The sequence below is a fragment of the Dermacentor andersoni genome, chromosome 1 (assembly GCF_023375885.2).
Source record: "Dermacentor andersoni chromosome 1, qqDerAnde1_hic_scaffold, whole genome shotgun sequence".
NCBI lineage: Eukaryota > Metazoa > Arthropoda > Arachnida > Ixodida > Ixodidae > Dermacentor > Dermacentor andersoni.
Genome location: NC_092814.1, coordinates 333618652 through 333640642, shown reverse-complemented (window position 1 = coordinate 333640642; position 21991 = coordinate 333618652). Strand labels below are relative to the sequence as shown.

At 46.9% G+C, this 21991-nt stretch overlaps 1 protein-coding gene across 1 annotated transcript; it reads left to right on the top strand.

The window, feature by feature from the left end:
• The first annotated feature begins 863 nt into the window (after window positions 1–863).
• LOC126516935 (uncharacterized) lies at window positions 864–21684 on the top strand. Its single transcript, XM_050167015.2, has 5 exons — window positions 864–1029; window positions 3153–3502; window positions 11063–11254; window positions 16476–16701; window positions 21172–21684. The coding sequence occupies exons 1-5, from the start codon at window positions 910–912 to the stop codon at window positions 21664–21666; spliced, it is 1383 nt and encodes a 460-aa protein (XP_050022972.1). The 5' UTR covers window positions 864–909; the 3' UTR covers window positions 21667–21684.
• The last annotated feature ends 307 nt before the right edge of the window (window positions 21685–21991 follow it).

The window sequence follows — 21991 nt, the reverse complement described above, 5'->3', positions numbered from 1 at the left end:
TTAGGTACTCTTTTGGTACAGTGCGTTTGTCTTTCTGTCAATCATTTCATGTAGTGAATTGCTCAATTATTCAAGGCTACGTCACAGCGGTCTATCGGATTAAGTAATGCTACAGCTTCGCTGGGTAACCACCTTCACAGCGTGAATTGTAGCTTTTTTTAAGAAACCGCTGTTTCATGCATTGAAGCACAAAAGTAACTGGAACACCAATGCATTTCGACTGACGCTGAAAATTATCTTTGCTGGTACCTTCCAGCGAATTCGTTCCAAATGCATACGCCGTGCGAACTCAGCGGCTATAATCCATATATTGTAATATCTGGCGTAAAGTAATTAATTGAAAAGGTGATCAGCGTAATTACTTTAATTCTTTACTTTAATTTGAACACTTTTGATTTCCCGCAGAAGTAATGGCAGCCCCATCGAGTAATTTAAACCAAGGGTTAGAATTGTTCTGTATGTCATAGGCAATCCTAAAAAAAAATTGATGCAGGCAAAAAAAAACAGCATGTATATTGAACAGCATACTGAAAGGCAACGTGGAGTACGACCAATTTCCACTAACTTCAAAGTATCTTTTTCGAAAGCTAAAATGAATCATTTTGCAACACTCTGCTATGAGCCATTAGGTTGAGACAATTTAAGCACTGGAGTTTTGCAAGAGGGTCTCATTGAAAGCCCGAAATCGCTCGAGGCTGCGATTATCTAATAACTTCGGCCACTTGTTCGCGAAATGCGGTGGCTTCGCCTTCAAATTCTGACCTCGTTTCTTAACATTAACTGCCGCTTGCCGGACTTCTCCGAGCCAAGTGTCGGCGTAGCTGACGCCTCTTGTGTCTCCACACCTTCTCGTAGACATTGTTCGACTTACGCCGCCACCCGACGTGGAGGCGACCTGACGGCCGCCCGATGTTCTCCATGGGCCGGCGTCAAGACCTGGAGTCATGGCGCCTCGAGCGCATCCGTTTGCGCCGTCGCGGGGCGTACGAGGAGCTCGTACACTCCTACGTCATCGTCATGCTTCTACATGTACGTGTTCGTTTCGCCCACTCGGGGCTCATAGCGCACTAAGCGAGCCCTCGTTTGGCGCTCGCTTCCTCGCTTTTCTGTAAAACGCTGTGTCAATACTTGCGTGCCCCTGCATTGGCGGTTAGCAACGGATGAAATGTGATAAAGCGAGCCTGCGAGCTTCTGTGCACGCTGAGCCGCAGTGAAGTGAAGTGCACCTACTTGGGGAGAAGAGTGAACAGCACTGGAGCAGCACACTTGCCGATGTATTTTTAACATTGAATCAATATGCAGGTGCGCGTGTGTCGGTGTACGCGTGCTGATTGGAGTGTGTGTGCGGTTTGAAATCTGACGCAACCTGAGAATTACGTTGTATAGCTCGGATTCTGTCACTATAAAACGCCACTTGTAATAATGGATATTGTTTTCGATATGCCGCAAGGCCGATTCGATTCCGGCAGATATTTTGTTTTATTCTTTTCATTTTTAGCCATGTCTCTAAGTTTCTCTACTGGTCGGGCGGGACGTTCCAAGTTAAAGCAACATCGCGGAGAATTCAAGGTTTGGGGCCTTAGAAGCTGCTGTGAAGGTCGCGGCACGCCGCGCGGTCGGAATATGAGCGAATTCAACCCAACTGTAAGACTGGCCAATCCACAAGACAGACCCAGGCTTTGCTCACTTACTACACTAAACAGCTGCGTGTGTATGGAAACATGCGCATTATACCGCGAAACAATCGAGGCTACGTTGCGTTAGAACCCATCTTGCTTTTCTGTCTGCGGCCTCTAGATGATTCAAGGCACTAAGTGTGTGCCTTACTGCGATAATGAGAAAAATTCGTGACACAAGCTGAATTGGATGAGCGGGCGACTGGGGGATTAAAGTGAGAGGGGGTGTATGGCGGTCTGAAGAAGTATTCTAAGCATTCTATACGTTAGCTGATAAAAGCACGAGTGGTGGCTTTATCAAGCTGCCCTTAGTGAAGACATGTTACATCAGTTAGGTAGGTAAGGGCCACTTCAATGCACCGGCAGAAGAGGCGTGATAAAATATCACAATTCTTGCGAGATCTGAAAGGTTCTTCAGACGGCGTATTCCATGTGAAAATTTGTATAATTTTACCTGCAGTGAAGGGTTCTCATCAAGAGCTTCGTTTTGTGCAAGGCAGCATCAGTGCACTAATTGCTTTGTCAAACACGGCGACTCCTTCTTCCATGCCACGTGTCGCGGCGTGTAGGAGTTAGTACATAGGAGATGTAAAAGGGTGATTTCGTTGCCTGTAGAGTATATTTGCGAGTACTAGAGGGACTCGTTGTCTATATTATATAGCGGCATTAAATTTTGTTTAGAGACTTGTTGGTTTTGCAGCTGCTAGGCTTTTGTTCGAGGGAAACCTCTACATCAGTCATTGACCAAGCTAGTCCCGAGCGTTCGTAAATAACCCAGCTTTCTTTTTCTTAATGATAGTGAAACACTTCATCCGTGAGAATGTGACATGCAAGGCAAAAAAAAAAAACTTATATACCGCAGACGGGCTACGATAATACCTCCGTAAGGAATGCCGGAACAGCGGAGCCGCTCCGGCATGTGCCAGCGCCGCAGAGGTTTGCGACTTTCGTGAGACTCGTGACCGCTCCGGTGATCACCTCATATCTCAAGCTTTGCGGTATTGCGTTTACTCAAAGCAGGTGCAGCGATGTTTCCTTGCAAGCATCCGCTAAATCCACCGCCGTTTCCGAGTTATCTCCCGCAAGGGATTCGCAGAGCGAGTGAGGAATGCGCCGCAAGTCTCATGTCTCTGACGACTTTCAAGTGTCTGACGTTTCTCTCGTTCACCCTGTCACAAACAAAAATTACGGTGGTCAGGAGTGTGAAGCCACTGCGTTGCAGTAAAACGTCATTTCTTCAACGAAAGAAAAAAAAACTACCGTACCTTTCATGTTACCGTACCTTTCATGTTACCGTACCTTTCATGGCTTAAAAATACGGGACATACTTTCTAGACACGAAACTAAGTTTACTGTAAAGCTGCTGATTAACCAGTTCGGATTATTCACCACGAAATGATTTTTCTCAGCGCTTCGGAACGCGTCCACTGCGTTTCACGTTTTGAATTTCCTTCTCTCGCCGGGATCTGGTGGCAGGCGAACCGCAGCAAGGTGTCGCTGCATGGCAACCTGGACATCAACTTGATCGTGCACCGCATCATGGACACCGAAGAGTCCGTTCTCAAGGTGTCCGGAATCATTCCCGAGGAAGATCCGGACCGGTACTACGCCATCATACCGCTGCTTTCGACTAGCAACTCGTCGCACGAGAACGATTCTTCGTCATCAGCGCCGCTCACGCTGGAAGACTTGAGCAAAGTGGCCGTCGGCCACCCATCATTCCTGGCTTACAGGCGCTTTCTGGCGAAAGAGGTGGGCCACTCGGAGGTGGCGGCCTACGTCAGCTGGGAGCTGGCACGACACCTAGGCCCGCTTACAGACAGGCAGTGAGTGCTCGCGCGCACGATGTTTTCGGTGTGTCATCTTTAGGGCCTGAATTTACAAACCAACAATAGATCTGATGGTAAGCATAATCGCCCGCCAGTCGTGATTGCGTATGTTACATTCAAAAGTCAGTCTGGCTGTTGACAGTTCTGACAAACAAAAGTATTTATACCAGTGCCTGAGTTCACAAATCGGTCAGAACGCTGTACAGCCGCGCGTCAGAATAGGTACCGGCCACTTGTGATTGGCGAAGACAAGCGGCCTTTCAATGACTAAACGTTGTTCAAGAATGTAATGCTTTGCAAGTGGGGCCTAAGTTTCTTTCAAAATATTAGCTGAAACACTGATTTGGCAGCATGTCGTGCATCGTTGCGACTTGCCTTATGCTGCAGTTATTGCAAATGAAGTATCATAGCTGAGAAAATACGTTCAAAAAAGAGGGCGCCAACAAGGAGGCCCTTCTGTCCCATTCCATGCCTACCGAAATGAATATGCTTTAGTAATCCCCCAGTGCTCCCCGTTCGGGGCTTTCGGGACCATTCCAGCAAACTATGTCCGCTTGCCGTCTTTTTTTTTTTTTTTGCCGCTCATGAAGTGAAGCTATAGTACAGCTTCCGTGACAGAAGCGGAGCTGAATGTGAATAGCTCTTCGATAGCAGAAAAATATACGTTGTTGGTATGCTCGCACAGCTGCTCTTGCAAAACTGCGTAGCATGCGAACTGCGTTGCAAGTGTGGCCCTGAGCTTCATCCATCAAACAATATGCTCACTGTGAAAACCTGCTGCTCAGGCAAACATTATCCAGCGCGGGGTAGCCCAGTGACTATGGCATTGCACTGCTGAGCAATCGTGGGCTCGATGCCGGTCTCAGTGGCCGCATTCCGATTGGGAGAGGAATGCAAAACGTTCTTATACATTGAAATGCGTACAGGTTAAGGAACCCTCGGTGGGCAAAATTACTTTGGAGCCTCCTCCTCCCCCCTCCCCCACACTATAAGATGCGCCTCGTAACAAGATCATGGTTCTTGCAACCAAAATCGTAGAATTTATTTTAATTTATATGTTGCCAATTCCCACGCAACAAGGTGATCATTCCTACTGGATTTCGAACTTAGAGCACGAGTTTCCTGTGATAGTATGCTCGGGCATGATGGAACGCACGTGCGTGCAAGGCAAGAAAATGCCTAGCGCATCTTCGATTAAAGTAGATGTTGTATCAAGCTATCGGCATCTGAAATGCATATTTAATCGCAGCACGCTGGCTGAATGAAATGGTCGAACATGATAGCGTGAATCAGGTAAAAGAAACAATCAACGACGGTGATATCCCAGGTGCTTTAGTTCACAGACAAGCGACAGCCAATGAGTGCAAAAGAAGCTTTCACTATAAAATTTTGGAGGAGATGGACAATTAGTTAGTCTTTAAAAGAGCTTCCTGGCATTCCGTGCAATAAAATGTGCTGTTGGGCTGCCCGTAATGCATTTTTACGCTTGATAGTATAGTTACAGCGCTGCGTGACGTTTTTCGAGGCGCTCGCCGTTTCTGCGCAGGCGCGAGTGAGAGCGGTTGCGAGAGATGAAATCTGGGGCCCTTTGCTCTTTGAATATGTGACTCTGCGTAGGCAGTACGGAGGAGGTTTCTTAGAGCATGTTGTATGCGTTTGTCCCCTAGACATTCCGGCATGGCGGAGTGCGGTCGAGTTTGTTTACGCTCCGCCGCTGGCTGCCCGCGCGCGGTGAGGTAGTGGGCATGAATGCCCCATATTGTGATCGCTGTGTCAGAAGGGTAAGGTTCTGACTGGTGTTGTATAAGTCGCGGGTCGCTTTTTTCGTCGCGACGATAGGTTGAATTTTTTACAAGCACTGCTCCAGGAGGGCACATGTTATCGGCAAACGGAGGCCTCAGGAGAGCACCTGAGGTTATAATAAAGCAGGCGGCGCCGGATCTCTAGGGAACCCAAGGTGTAGCGGGGGGATCAAAGCTGGAAGCAGGGCGGCCCGTGGGTTGGGGCCGTGGAGGCCGAAGCGTGCCAAGACGTGTTCGAATAAAAAATTGGCCCTCCGGGACAGCCGATCTTATACACCCCTGGCACGCGCACGCCTCGGCGAGCCCCAACATCACGAACCAGTCCGGGTTCTAGCTTTGGTGTCCCGGCTGCCGCTGTGTGTCCGGGAGGTGCCGCCAATAATGTGAAATAATGACGTGTTGTTTCAATTAGTAATACACACGACCGAGCAATTACGTCCAGCCGCCAACTTACCATTCTAAGTTCAGCCAGTAAAAAATAGGAGGCGCTGGATCATCACTACCGCGCACCGCGACTTCGGCCGGCACGCCTAGGGACAAACGCAAACACGCGTTAAGAAACTCCTCCGTAGTTCTTAGGCAGAGTCATATATTCAAGGAGCAAAAGTCCCCACATTTCATCTCTCGCACCTGCTCTTACTCACGCATGCGCGCAAACATTCGGCGTTCACGCAAGTGCCATGCCCCGCTGTCCCTACTAACAATGATGGTAAATACGCGCCGTAATGATGCTGTCAGTACCAATACAATGACAGATCGCGACATGATTAAGTTTAGGAAGCAGATTACGTTTATCACTAGAAGCCAAGAGTGTGGGATGGCCTGTAATTTCTGTTTTCTTTGCTTCGTTGTATGTTTGTTCCGCTGCTTTGTTTGTGATCAGGCACAGCTGTGTCAGCATTACCGAAAGCGCGGAACACCTTATCCAGCTTGCCTGCTTCATCGGCACATCACGCTGCAGATCATAAGCTTTTTGAAACTCAAAATTCTCATCAATTACAAAACAAATGACGCAAACGCCATGTCTGATCAATTGCTTGAATGAGTGTAGAGACTAGAATACTGGTAAGCTTGCACCGAATAACAATTTACAGCTGATAAGCGTGCACTGAATAACAAATTTACAGTTTACACCAGCAGTAGAACGCTCGTACATCCCTCCCAGAAACTGATATTCAAATGAAGCGACTGACGGGCAGCGAATGCCTCTTCTATACGGTAGGAAGAATTGTGTGCCATTTAAGTTTATGCTGCTTGAAATAGATATTATATTGCTATCACAGGGGGCAAGCTCTACATCATTGGAAGGATGGTGCATTATTTTAAAATTAAAAGTAGCCAGTTTTGAAAATTTCAATTCCGAGAGTTCTTCGTGCAAAAGCTTTATCTTCGAAAGTGTTCTCCGATGGTACTTACGGTTTATTTTTGCTATATTTTCCTTAAAAGTGATGGATAATAAATGCTGTGACTGTGCCCGATTCTCCCTGATATTGTCACATTACAATTTCGTCTTCTCCCTAAAACACGAATATCATGAAGTTGCCCTAAGCTCCTTGTATTCGCAACTCCTTTTGTCGGGGTGTAGCAATGTATTCTACTTCTTGAGTGTTCTTTCGTCGGGACTTCGCTCGGAAAGGGTCATTCCTCTCAGAACAGATTAATAAACAAAGAAAACCTATTTGATCTGCCTCGAAGCGCCTGGCATTCGTACTTTTGGTCAGCGCCGAAGCATTCGGATGTGCACTTCTTGAAACCTGGTTCACGTCGAGTACATCAGTCACAATGGAACGAGAGCATTTCCATAGTAAGTTGAGGGTCACTGCTTTACATCTGCTGCAATCGTTCTTCGAAAGAAGCGTGCAGTAATGCTGTTGACTGGTCACTTCGCATGCCTGTGTGGCCATTCATATTTTTAGCAGAAATCTCCTGCCCGGCATCAGTGTTCGTAATGTTTTCTCGATTTCATAAAAAGGGGCAACGTCTTCCGGTCTAATTTAATGATGTATTAAAAATCATTCTCGAATTTCATTTTCAAATATAATTTAGTCCTCACGCAAAGTATTTTTGACGAAAGCTCACTAAGATGGCCGGTTTCTAATGAAGTTTACCGCGAAACCTTCCAGTACTGTGTCCTTTCCTAAAAAAATGCCTGAACTTAGCACTGAGCTTAGCGATAACCGTAAACTTATCATCAGTGGCATCTCTATTTACTTGATAGTATGACCGTGTTCTCAAAATTGAGAACTTGTTATTATGTTATTATTATCAGAAATTATTTTGTGTTTAATAAACTAAGTCATTGAACATGGACATGGCATGACCCCTGGCGTACGCCATGTACCTGTGCAGTTTTATTCAATATAGCTTTTTTTCGACGCTAAAAGCACTGTCAATATTTGGCAATCTCATAGGCTATCATCATCATCATCATCATCATCATCACCAACATTAGCCTATATTAGGTCCATTTCACGACGATGTCCTCTCCCAAGTGCCTTCAATTTACCTTACTTCCATCAGGCGGCACCACCAGTTGGCGGAATAGTTGCTGTTTTATTCGCACAACGTAATGCTGAGCCGTCCTCGACTACTTTTTTGCTCACTTTGTACCAAATCTAGTTATTAGACCATTTGCTCTTTAATAATGTCACGCTATCGTGAAATTATCCCACATTGTCAAATACATTCTCAAAAGCGTGACTTAATAACGTTAATTCTTTATTGAACGAACCTGTACCCAGAAATACAAGTAGCGCTAAAAGAACGATAACATCGAGCACAGTAGGCCATCCTATAAATCTGACCTGCAGGTCAGTGGCGTCAGCTATTTATATATAGGCAGTTTTAGAACAGCGTTTGCAACCGAACGTAAGCGCATTACGCACGTAAACAAATAGCGTCGTCCTCAATACGCATGCTCGGAACGTTATTGGGTTTCTGCGGTTTACGTGCGCTATGATAACGTACGTCATTTGGCATGCGTAATGTTTAACGTTCGTAATGTTTACGGACGCTAAGAAATAGCGGTGTCGAACATGGCGGCATTGATGGCTCCCGCTTCAGCGCGAATTCTCGTGATGACTACGCTCTCACTCGCGTTGATCGCCAGTAACTATTGTAATGAGCTTTCGTTTTCTCTAAACTCACCGGAAAAGTTAGTTATGAGCGTATAGCCCATACATTTTCCGAGATCGCTTGGCGATTTCGAAGCCCGTAGGCCTGACGAGACGCATCCACATAGCAACAGCAGGATGGTTGCTAATGGATCGTCTTGGCTTGGATGCGTTCAGCACGAGGCACCAGACGGCGCCCTGTTTTATAACGTCGTCTTTACGTTTTTATTTCAGCACGGTAAACTAAAAGACTTGAAAGAACGCGCACCGTAACGTCCCGCAAAGGTGCTTACGTTTAACGTGCGCAAGACGACAAACGATATTCTAAAACTGTCTATATACAGTAAAGACTTCGCAGTCACATTGTCTACAGCGAATTTTTAGTGTCTTCTCGATGGCCGTGGCTTCGGTAGAAAATTCTGTAACTGTCTTCGGCGGGTTTCGAATTAATCTGGTGAAGAGGTATTGCTTTACTCCCCGCGTGAAAAAACGAACTTTCTTCTCTTGAGACATATTCGGGTCGGTGTGCAGGAACAGACGGGTCATCTCTTCCGGGTAGACGGAAATGTTCGCATTCGGCAGCTGCATTCGAGCTTCTAGCAGAGCCTCTGCCCTTTTTTTGCGCACGACGCTCGTTAAGGTTTGCAGGAAGCTGTAGTGAAGCATGTCCCATGTCCTTACGGTCGACTCTCGGTTCTCGAACCAGGTCCTCGCGGCATCTTCCAAGAAATAGTATATATGACACAACTTGTCCTCATAGTTCTGTTTGTTGAACTGCACGACCGTTGTTGTTGAACGGCGCGTGTCACTACATACAGCCGTCCTAATATCTTTATATACTTTTTAAGAATATTTGTAAACTACCACGCTTAGCTTGGGAGTGCTCACCCATATAAACTGCAACGTATTTTTATTCATCTGGAAATATTCCTCTGACGTCTCCAATCTCCTCCCCGTTATCACTACTCAGTCTCGATAAATCTGATCTTTCACAACTTCAATACGTTGACTACAGATCGCGAACTCTTATTGCAACCCAGGTTAATAAACAAAAGTCGTATGCATATTAATCCTCCAATTTGCCGTTAGACTTTGCTGTTTGATGTCTTCAGTCATACGTTGTAGGTCATCTCCAGTGTTACTGTAACGGCGAATGTCATCAGCAAACCTGAGGTTGCTGGGATATTCCCTCTCGATCTCTCATCTAATCCTTCCCAATCTGACATCCTTACTACATCTTCCTAGTATGCCGTCAATATAATTGGAGAGGTGTCTGCTTACTTGAAGTTCTTCTAAATGGTTATTTTCCACGTTTCTATAATTATGCTAGCTGTGGAATCTATGCAGATATTTACCATGGCCAAACGTGCTTCCGCCACTCTTTTACTAAGCAGCACTTCCATGATTCCTGCTATCACTGATTTCGTAATATACAGATAAGGCCATGCTAAGAGGCTTGTAAGATTCCGCACTCTTGTGAATTAGCTGATTACATTGATATGATGCGTTTATGTATGTTCTCGCCTAAAGCCAATGTGTTCGCTGGGTTGATCGAAGTCAAAGGTTAGCCTGATTTTATTCGAAATACCTGAGCAAATATATTGAAAGAACAGTGAGCAGACTGACCGGCCTATATTGTAGTGCCCGGATTCACAGAAAGCACTTGCGATAGAATTGTTGGTAGAAGAAAATTCCAGTCCATTCTGACGCTGGACATAATTAGCGAAGCTGACTGTCCAGTGGCAAAGAACACTTACGAACCGAAAGCTTTGTGAATGTGGCTCCCGTAACTTGACTTCTTTCCTTTGAATTACTATTATATTGTCCATCTGATAAATTTCTCGTTGCCTTGAAGTAGCAAGGCATTGTATATAAAGGGTCAGAAGCCTTTTAGTAGAGTGTACGACTACACGCTATTTATGAGATTGGCTGCTATTCCATATTACTGTGCCGTTTTTCCCAAAGCGCGCCCTGGAATGTCCTAACCTAGTCTTGTTCTATTCGAGACTTCTTCTATGGTACTATGTGTTATCGCGGCTAATCGCATGTGATATATATATTACAATCCACGCACGCGCCATCTTGTAACAGCTTTTCGACCGAAAAAAAGAATAGTACCACTGAACACGGGATGTCGCGTCTCCGAAACTGACTTGCTGCAAGAGAAAGCCTCTTTGTTTAGAGCTTGCGATCCCTCTCATAGCTTGTTGTCAATGCTTACGATCTCTGGACTTGTGGCGCTTCAATTGTGATAATTATAGGCTTTCATTCAAGACGAGAGAACTCGCGTTCTTTGCTCTATGTTTCACAGCGACAAAGCTTGATCTTACAGCGCTCAATGCTTTATGCGATACATTGAAAATGTACCCGAATACCTTCACACACTCTGCGCAGACGAAAAAGAGATGCGGAGGTAAATAAATTACTGTTTCATTCAGAGCTTGCTTATTTTAGTGCGTTTTAAAGTAGGAGGGGCCAGCAGTCATAGATATGGGATGTTTCGTTCTATCGAAACCCACCTTAGAGTTTGCATGCCTCTTTACCACAGTGTGTATACTTGGGCTGCGTTTAACAATGTAATATAGCCAACTCCACCGACTGTCTGTTCTTCGTTGTGCCTGTTCTTTTCCATTCAATTTAAGGCTCTCGCGGGGCATTTCCGAGACCAAGTGCTTTGAGGCCATCAGCCGACTGATGCCTTACCCCACCGTGATGCCCTATATGGAGGAACTGGACTCCAGCAGGGGATGGGAGGAGGCCGAGATGATCTTCAAGGATGTCTCCGAGGCCATGATCAGCTTCATGAGCCAGCGAGGCGTCACGCTTCCTGCAACGTGAGCGCAATTTACTCGCACTTTAGGCTCACCTAGAATTATCGGACAGTTTTAGCATACTTACTCGGACGACCAGCCGAATGCTAGAAGGGCGTAGAGATAAGCAGAGAACTGATGATGGAGTCAGTGTTGGGTGTAAACGGGTGAGACGCTTTCTATATTATTATTTTTTGCACTGATCGACTGTGTTACACATATATTTATTAGATGTAACATAAGCATTGTAATATATTTGCGCGTTTCAAGCATGAAAGGCTTTTACCTCCTGTTGTCGGCGACCTACAGCGACCTTGAGCCAACGTCAGAGCCGTTATCCGGGCAAGTTGCGAGAAAAAAACGAGATCATCCGGGAAGCCAATCAAAACTTCTAAAAATGCGTCCCGGGCCCCCCAGCCTTTATACAGGACCGCATTATATACATACGCTAGTTACTGCCCAAACAAGTTAAAAAAAAAATTGCTTCCGAGTTCTTCCTAATGCTTGTTCACAATCGTTTATACGCTACACGCTATCTACAATACACGCCATCTACACGCCACGGGGGCTTAGCGGTTATGGTGTTGCGCTGCTAAGCACGTGGTAGCGGGATGAAATCCCGGCCGCGGTGACCGCATTTCTATGGAGGCGAAATGCGAAAACGCCGGTGTCCCGTGGACTGGGGGCACATTAAAGATCCTCTGGTGGTCAAAATTAATCCGTAGTCCCCAACTACCGTGTGCCTCATAATGAAATCGTGGCTTTGGCATGTAAAACCCTAAAATTCGATTAGTTCTTCTTCTATAGCTCGGCAGTGCGCTCTGTCTCCCTGGCGGCTTTCGCTGCCTGTCGTGGGGCGTTTAGCCGGTTTTCTTCTTCTAGCTGGGCAGCGTCCATGTGAACCAGTGCACAGTATGACATGGTGCGGTGTAGTGTGTTGGGGTGTGTGTGCCGTTGCGAACATGCACTACAGCCATTTTAAGATTGTGGCTATAGTATCTTCTCCAACCAATCTGCTTCGCTGGCTGCCATTTCATGCTTACATCCAGTCTCGATTACGGGAGAGCCAACATTTTTTTCCTAAGAGTCCGGCAGCACAACTCTTTTCACATCGTCTCAAGATGTCACCACCAGAGCTGGTACTATAAAATACCTCCTACTGTATTAAAGTATACGCCTGCGCTAGTATGCATTGACTATGTTAAAACTCCCGATATAACTAAAGCAACCAGAAGTGCCCATCTAGGTCTGACACCGTAGCGCTCGCCATTTCTCCCGATAGCACTGCGTCTTTTTTTCACTCCCGAGCCCGCCGTTGTCACTCTTAAGTGCAACTTGAAGTCAATAAGGCTGACTTGCGCTTGCGGTGCTTCGAAATTAACGCAGACACTGAGAGCGAATGCTACGCTGAAACACACGATATAGTTCTGCACAACTTGGATTTGGTAACTTTGCAGACATTGAAAAAGAGTGTATTTTGCATGCAGCCTGCGGGAGAAAGTGGTTAACATGTGATCCGTAGTTATGCTACAAGAAGGCGAACGGGTTGAGAGGCGAGAAAGCGGTCATTTGTTCCAGTAGCTGCCGAACGAAGTCTTTGAACGCATGGCCTCTCTTGGTTGCTTGGTGTGCGGCGATACGCACGAACGATCTTGCCGGGAGGGTGCTGCAGGCAAGGAAAGGGGTCATGTTTCTCTAAATGCTCTAAGGCGGAGTTTCCAAACCGACCGAAAACCTGGTAACGCTTGTGAGGTAACTTGAAACGCTAGCTCACTGTAGTAACGCTGGCTTTTCGGAACGCCTCCACGCTCTTGCCTCGTTTCCGTCTATAGAGTAGTCGTTCCACAGTAGTCCATGTCATTGCAATTTCTTGGCTATCATTAACTGCAGCAAGTTTTAGTAATATTGAGGCGCTTGTATGAGCTTGTATTTCTAGCTGCCACGACATCCCTTTAGAACAAGAGTATCGGTTTGAATGCGGCGTTTATCCCATATTGTCAACATAGGATTCCCTATTGTACCCTCCCCTCAATCGTTGCAACAGCCCCCGATTCTTTACGTTATTCACAAAACAATCCTTTAAACAATTTTATATAATGGTTGCTTATTGTAGTGACCTGTGGGAACCGATTGTCATAGGCGCACGGAGTCATAGACGCAGCCTCTCTGTGGGAGGCTGCGTGGACTTTTGCGTTTGCAGAAACGATAAAGAGCGAAATGCCCACAAAATTTCAAAATAATCTCTCACTGTGAAAATCATGCTGTTCAGAACATTGTGTGCTAGCCCTAATTCGTGCCACGAAACTTCACAAAAAAATTGAACAATCAGAAAGAGTAACATTGCCTGTTGACAAGTAACGTTTGTGTTTAGTGCAAGAAGGATCGTTAGTGGTGGACGTCTGCAATATAATTCCAGCTATAGTCATACTTTTCTAGGGTGGCCATACAAAAGACACAAAAGAGGAATTGAAATACTAACGTTTTTATGCCCAGTCGAGTGCTGCGACAGCTTTAGTAGCTCTTACTCCAAAACTGTGTCAAAATAAATTTGAGTGCCTAATCATAACGGCTAGCTGCCATGCAAGTGCATGCAGTAAATACTCCTACATGAGCTATCATGACTTTGGCAACCACTGTTCGTGCCTGAAGGATTGTTTGTATGATACACACAAGCCTTTATTTATTTATTTATCACAATACTCACAGCGCCCGTAGGCATTACAGCGGGGAAAGAAGGAAACAAAGAACCAATAAATAAAGCAGGCAAAACAAAACATGTAAATCCTACCTGTGGTATTCTATTTTTCGCCGGAATCGTATGAATATTCTATAGTGGCAATAAGAATTGTCGGTTGCGTCTATTTATTCACACCGCCGTGGTGGCATAGTGCCTATGGCATGGCGCTGCGAAGACTGAGGACGCGGAAACGAATCCCGACTATGGCGGCCGCATTTAGATGGGGTCGAAATGCAAAAAGAAAAGTTGCCTGTGTACCATGGATTGGGTTTCCTTTAGAGAACTTCAGGTAGTCAAAATCAATCCTGAGTCAGCGTGCCACATAATGATACTGTAGTTTCCATCCGTAAAACTAAAAATTTAATAATTGTTTTAATCGTGCCACGTCTAAAAAAACGTCTACATGGAAAAAGTTCTATCTCCCCGCTACCAACGTCCGACAGCGTTCAATGCCACTCATCCCGCTTGTTACATGAGCGCTTGTCATGGCGACGTTACGTCGATGACAATGGAGAGTTATAGCCCAGCGGGCTCGACGGGCCAGCGTAGACGCCAGTGCGCATGCGCGGTACAACATGCCCAGCGTCGTCTACGCTGGCCCGCTTGGCTATAACTCTCTCTGTACACTCCACAGTCCGGCGCGCCGACATCAACAGCGGGACCAAGGTTACTGGGCACGCTTGAACGTGAGCAGCACGGAGACTGAACATGCTCTGTCTTGGTGCAAGAAGCATTTTGGCGAAGGCACACTTTTTCCAAGAATGCAGTGCGCGCCCTCACCTGCAGGCGCATTCAATGCCGGTATGCCTGGCAGGCACGGCCAGAGATGGCCGTCTGCGCATGCGTCGCTGTCACTGGACAACAGCGTGTAGAGCAGCCGGACGGCTCCGTCCGGCGTGATAACGATGGTGTTGAGCCACTGCAACCAATGGCGGCGTACAACCAGGAAAAAAAAAATGGAACAGTAGTATTGCACCACCAGGCCAGGCTTTTATTCAGCTTCGACGCTGCTGTTCGCACACCAGCGCTCATGGCCGCTCATACTGAACAACTATGAATTCCTTCGTTTGCAGCGAAGCTTGCTCCTATTTCAAAAATGTAGCAAGAATAACTGTCACACACAAAAGAGGTTTGGGGATTCCGCACCTAGAACCATGTTCAGAACACTCGACTTACCTAAAAGCCTAAAAATGAGTTCCTATTTGTTTGTGCATACCCGTCTGCGACGTAAGCCGCGGACAAATTGTGATATCGGTTGGCGTGATGGAAAGACAATCGTCGCCGCAAAAGCCAACAGCAGAGCGCTACCTACGTAATGAAGATCACATGAATACAGGCTCTGGGGTCAAATGCGCTGGGCTCGAAAGTTCCCTTCGCCATTGGCCGACGGCCTTCGTCAATGATACGTCCAACACTACGATGGGCTCACATCTACTTTTATAAACAGTTTTTGTGTAAGAACGTTTTGTGCTGCGCCCGTATTCACGAAACTTACGCAAAAGCTTTTCGTAAAAGCAGATGCTAGTCAATCCTGATGCTGAACGTATTATTAACGAATGCGGCCAGGCCATGACGAACAGCACTTACGAACAAATAGCTTTGTGAATTCGACCTCTGTTTTCTAAGTCAGCTTCGTCGTATCAGACACAGTAGTGTGTACGCCTATTGCTCCTACTAACTGTGGCAAACTTTCATTTTCGTAGATGGATAATAAAGGGCTCGAGCGCTGTATGCCACAAGTTGCCATGCACGATAACTGTGTCATGATATAGGTTTGGTGAACATTTCAGCAACATCGTCACGCAGCGTAAGCGACATGTATCTGGGATACAGCGCGGTCCCTCAAGGTAGTAAACAAGAAACTATGTTCTGGTTAACCCCTCTGCCTTTGCGCTCTCTCTCTCTCTCTTTGCTGTCGTGAATGAAAAAGCATTGTGGCTGCCCCTGTTTCTGCATAATTTATTTTTTAAAGGCAGGTGGGTTGGATAGCAATTAACCCTGCTAGCATCTGCTATAGGCCAGGGACGGTATAAGTCAACGATTTTGTTCACTCGATTTTTATCCTATGCATAGGAGAAAAATCGAGCAAACAAACATGTTGTCACCCATCACTCATGAGCAGCCGATGCTGTTGACAACTTATGGGCGAAGCGCGGTTCTGACAATTAACAAAGCATGAAAAAAGGGAATACAACAGGAATAGAGTGCTGACGTTATCCTGGCCCATTTTACTGATTCAAAGTGCACTTCGCAGACGATTAGGAGGGCTTGGTGCACATATTGCGCGAAAAATTGCAGTTCAGCCCGTAGTTTCGTTGTTGAGCAGCCACAGTTACGAAACTCTCTACGAAGCAGTCAAGTACGCTGTCATAAATCCATAGTTTTGGTATCGAGTATCCCTTGACGCTAAACTTTTAGAGGAAACATACATACTCAGAAACGCGCCTTTATAACGACTGCTTAGATAAATGTGTCCTCGTTTTCTTTTTTTCCTTTTTTTTATTTTAGTGATGCCAGTTTTGAACTGAAGCTCCCAACAATGCACCAGCTAGACGCGTTTTACAAAGAGCTAGGAGAGGACCTGAGGGCGCAAGAAGAGCCGACGTTCGTGGACAAGTACTTGTCCGCTCTGTCTCAGATCCGGAGCAAGGAGCTCTTCAGCGTGGTGCACATGGAGGAGGAGGAGTCCAGCACTTCCTACCCGCTGCCGCCGCTGCTCGGCCGACAAGCGCAGGCAATTTTTCACGGCCACACCGTTCGCACTTGATTTTGACGGAGAGGAACTCAGCAGACTCAGTCGCCCTTCTGCACTATCCGAGATATTGGCGGGCAACAACTATTCTCAGGCGCTGTGCAGTCTGCTGTCGTCGCCTCCGCATGCATATTGCCTTTAGACCACTTATTAAGTTTGAGCGCCCCAGAAGAGATGGGCGGGCATTCCTGCCAACGGTGAGCTTGTGTCGCGGCACGCACAAACTATAATCGTGAGGAGTTGGACGATGGATCGAAAACACGCGGAAATAATGTTACTGCCGTTTGTTTTCGGAGTGTCTCGTCTCCACCAGCTTCCTAACCTCAGCCTCACCGTCATATGGTGAAGAAAAACGAAACTTTGGGCTTCGCCCTTGCCGGAGATCCAAGTCGTCATGTCACTGCCGCAGCGAACGATCCGAACGCGCAAACCACAGAGCTATTGCTCACGTTGCGCTATTATCATGCTGGGCGGGTTTTGTAGCATTCGCAAACAAGCCATGAAGGAGACAATGCGAAACACGCAGACATCTGTCGGGTCGCGTCCTTCATGTCCTGTTCGCTAATTAAGGCTGTACGCCATAGGGTGCTTTTTTTTAGGAGGTCCAAAATTTTTGAATATTGCCTGTTGGAGATAGCACAATTCCAATCCTTGGTGTAAATTACTCGATAAGGCCACCATTATTCTGTGAGAAATCAAAACGTCTAATTAAATCATTCACACGATTACCCTGCCTAACCTTTTATTTAATTATTTTACGGCATACAATTAAATCTACGAATTAGAGCCGGTGAGTTCGCGAGGCGTATCCACTTGGAACGAATGCTCTGGACTGCAACAGTTTTGAGATATTAATTTTCAACGTGACCCACGAAATGCATCGGTGTTCCTGTTACTCTTGTGCTTCAATGCATAAAACAGCGTTTTCTTAAAAGAAGTAACTGGAACGCGAATGCATGTCGTCGCACACGTTGATAATACACGTTGGTAGTCGTGTTGTATGCGCGTACACATATTTGTGCGTTTGTTATGCATTTCCGGACCGAGCAAGGTGAGCGCAAAGGTGTCCCTACCGGTCTTCGCTGTATAGAGCTGTAAATTCACAATTTTGCAACAAAAGCGTCTGACCATGTTTTTATTCATGTACCCTAAATTCCTTTTTACAGGCATTACATAGGGCGTTACATAACATTAGATAACATGTGACGGTAAATAAATAATTAAAATATAGAAGCAATACGAGCGCCACTGGCCGAGAACATAGCTTGATAAAACATACTGAAAAAATAACACTGCAAACACTGACAACATGCTGGAGAAAGTAGAAATACAATGGTAGTGGCAACAATAGAGATTAATACAATTCTATGCAGTCGGCACAATACAGTTCTAACAGTCGGCATGCAATAAGCACTTCAGTTTGCTAAGAAAAGCGTCGTGGTTGTTGACAGAAACGATTTCCGCAGCTACTTTAAACAAATTATTTTTATTGCACAAAAGGATAGTACGCGTCCTCGCAAATGTTCCGTACGATTCACTCACCGATCATTTATTTGACAAGTTTAAAATTATCACAGTGCACGAAATTTATAGGCGTCGACCTATCCTTTGGAAAAGCGACCTATCCCTTGTTAAATTATGATGTTTAAAAGAACGTGTCCCCTCACGTTTCACAAGAAACACAGAACCCTGGACAGTGCACCGTTTTACAATTAATTACAGCTCACAAATGCTATAAAACAACTTGATAAGGCTTTTAAATGCTTACAACAAATATGGAATTGATATATATGCCCTTACCCCATCAGAATTTTCTCAACTTAATCAGCGGGACTAATATGCATGTTTACACGGTCAGCTATTTCAGAAGTGCAGATTAGTTGAGTTTACAGCTTTTTGTTCACATTTATATTACATATATAAGTGTATATATATGTATTTTTTTTTTTCGTCTGTCACGTGTGAAACGTTTTGTACCTTCACTACGCGGAACTACTCACTTTTCACTTGGTGCTTCTCATGCATTCTTGCAAAACTGTGTATTTTTGTATTGTTAAATACACGCGGCAGCTCCGCGCTGCCCATGTCTTGTGGTCATAGGGGGCAAGGTGTTTTTTCAAGCTGCACTTGCAGCTTTTCTTCCCTGTCTCCCCCAATATGTTGGAAATGAATATTTGAATCTGAATATATCTTTAAGCTCGTTCCAATGGTAAATGGCAATGAACAATCGCGAATGACGCACAAGCTTGGTACGAGCGATATTTGGTTGTACTTTAAAGCCATGGTCTAATCTGGGAAAGATGCGATGGGCCGGCTTGATATGAGATTCTGTGAATGGCGCAGGATTGTAATAAAGTCGGTGAAAGTGAGATAATAGGGTCACAAGTCTTCGCGTTTCCAGTGAACATAAATGTAGACGTAAATTTAGACCATTAGAGATGTTTTATTCATCACTAAACATTTCTCCCCGCTGCGTTGACCTTTCACCACTGTTGCCAGAAAGCTCATTTCATGCCCACTTACTGGAAAAACGAAGCGGTGAGAGGATAGGGAGTTCTCTAACGAATTCCTGACGGTGGCCTTTAGAGCGCACCTCTTACGCGGGAGACACACGGTCTGATTCGGTGTCCGATCCGGCGTCCGACGCGCCGGAACAGAAGCCGGAATCGAGGTGTTTTGCCGTGCCGCAGCGCCGGATCGGACGCTCGGCGTGCTACAAACCGCGCAGATTGTCATTGTCCGACGCGTCCGGCAACCTTACTGTCGTTTGGCCGCAGCCAGCGACAGCGCGGCTGGCATGTGACGTTCTCTGACGTTCCCTCCACAGAGCTGGCGCCGGCGGGCCGATTTCTCGCCGTCTTCTTCTTCTATTTTAGTTTGCCGGCTGGTTTGTTTCCGACACGAAATAGTTACCAATTCAGTAAAATTATCTCCAACGTGTGCCTGTTCTGCAAAGCAGCGCCTACAACACTAGTACGAAGCTACTGGCGAGATTGGCAGCCGCGAGGCGAGGGCATTTCGCAAGCAGGCAGCACACACCGACTGTCTGAGCGAGGCTGCTCGCTTCGCTTGCACGTTTGCCCTTCGCAACGACTGCGTCGAGTAAACCGATTGTACTTAATTACGAGCGAACTAAGTGTATAGTGTTAATCGTTGTGTGAAAAATAAGCGCTCTTCGACGAGCTTGGGCTGGATGGCAAGCGCCGTCGGCCACGACGTCCGCCTAGTTAGGCCTATACTTGCCAAGTCGCTGGCTGTCAGCGGAGCCGTCAGCGGACAACGCGCCGTCGTGAAGTGTTCTGTCACTCGCAGGGACATAATTTTATTGACAGTGTTTGCGTAAAGCGAAGCAGTGTTGTGCAGAGTTCTTTATATAGCGTTTCTCGACGCGGATGCGAAGTCTTCCGAGCGTACAAGCCGGGGCGCTGGATCTGGGCGGAGCTTACGCGCCGCCCGCTCGTCCGAACGCACGCACCGTGTGGCTCGAATCGTCGTATTCTGCATGCCGGAGTATGCAGCGCCGAATCGTAACGTGTGTCTCCTGGCGCCCATTCCTGCGGCGTGCGTCGGCGTCACTTGTAAGCGAACAAACGAGGACAGCGAAAGATGAGGGCGTATGCGGCGCGCAGCGGGGATGGGAAAAGCGGCGACAGCATGGACGATAGGGACGACGCACAAGGAGGAAAACGGAGGAGGGTATGGCGAAAGCGCGAGGAGGTACGCGGGCTGCCGGCGGCGACCAGGCGTACGGTGAGCGCGGAAATTGCGCTGGCGCGAACTTCGGAACGACTGCGCATGTGCAACTCTGTCTGCGCCGCCACCGCCGCTAGAGAATGCGCTCCGCCCAAGCCACACGTTCCCGTGTTCCCGCTTTCTTTCTGAACACTGAGCGGTGCAACCGGTGGTAGTGCTTCGTCTGCCGCTGCTGCTAAACGAGCTGCCAGAGCGAAGGCTCAGCGCCGCCGCCCAGAGGAGCCTGCCGTTCATAATGAAATTCTTTGCCACAATATATCGCGAATTCACGAAAGCAGCTACGCTCAAATTTCGCATTAGGGAGTATCGTAGTTGCTCGTGAAATTTTTTTAATTTTTTCATCTCGCCAAATGTCGAGATGAAGCGCATTCACAATCTTGTTTCAGCGGCAACAGTACGTTGTAGACTGCGTTTGATAAGTAGAGTGTGAAATGTTGCTCTACAAACCTCATTCGCCGCATCCTGGAGCGTTATTATATGGTATGCAATAACTACTTTGCCGTTGCTGTAAACGCTTGAGAGACCATAAAGTTTAAGATGTGCGATATCTTGGTGGGCTTCAGTTTACCTAGGCGATTGAATTTCTTCACTTTTTGCTTCACGCATCTGTAGTGGGTTCGCTGAAATGATGAGCGTGCTCTCCTGAATAGAAAGGTCGTTTTAGCGGTTCATTTGAACGACAAGATTGCAACTTTGCAGGTGACGCAGAGGGGCGAAGGACGGGTGCCGCTGGCGTGGCTCCTTCCTCCACGGTTTGGCGCTGACTTCCCACCCACGCTGAACTACGGCGCCTTTGGCCTCGAACTTGCCGCCGCACTGCTGCGCGGAACGCCCCTCGACAAATCGTGGCTGGAATGTCTCGAACACCTGGAGCCCCAACTGAACATCAGGCCACAGAATGACATTACGGCTCAACTGGCGTTAGCCACTGAGGCGGTGGCAGCGTTCGTAGAGAACCACCAGAAGGTGGGCCACCCGCTGGTACTTCCGGGTCTCGAGTCGGTCACCGAGGGCATGATGTTCTACGTGGGTGCCTGTGCGAGCATGTGTACTAAGAACAACATGGAGGCCTCGTACAGATGCAACCTTGTGGCCAGGAACTCGGAAAGCTTCGCACGGACCTTTCGTTGTCCCGTAGGCTCGCACATGAGTCCCGTCGAGCGTTGCTCCTACCCGAATGTAACTGAGGGATAGTAAAGAGCACAAGCTTGCTCCGGAATGGGTGCGTTTTCTCTATTTTGTCTTTACAGCGTGAAAGAAAAAATGACGACGTCACTGTCAGCCGTGACTGACATATGTTATGTCGAGATGCAAAATAATGGCCTGAAAGAGAGAGAGTGAACTTTAATGAGCACCAGCAGTTCAGTCGGCTGGGCCTAGGCCTCCCACGATGGGACGTCGAGGTCTTGCCTCTTCGCCGCTTCGTAGGCCTGCTGGGTCGCCCAGAGTTGGTCGTCGAGATGGGAGCTGCGCAGGGCGGCGTGCCATCTCGACGAGAGAGTCACGAGATTAAGGTCTT

Coding starts and splice junctions, on each gene's coding strand:
- LOC126516935 (XM_050167015.2), top strand. CDS start 910: ATGTTCTCCATGGGCCGGCGTCAAGACCTGGAGTCATGGCGCCTCGAG. Junction 11,255..16,475: donor GGCGTCACGCTTCCTGCAAC/GTGAGCGCAATT, acceptor TTTTTATTTTAG/TGATGCCAGTTTTGAACTGA. Junction 16,702..21,171: donor TGCTCGGCCGACAAGCGCAG/GCAATTTTTCAC, acceptor GCAACTTTGCAG/GTGACGCAGAGGGGCGAAGG.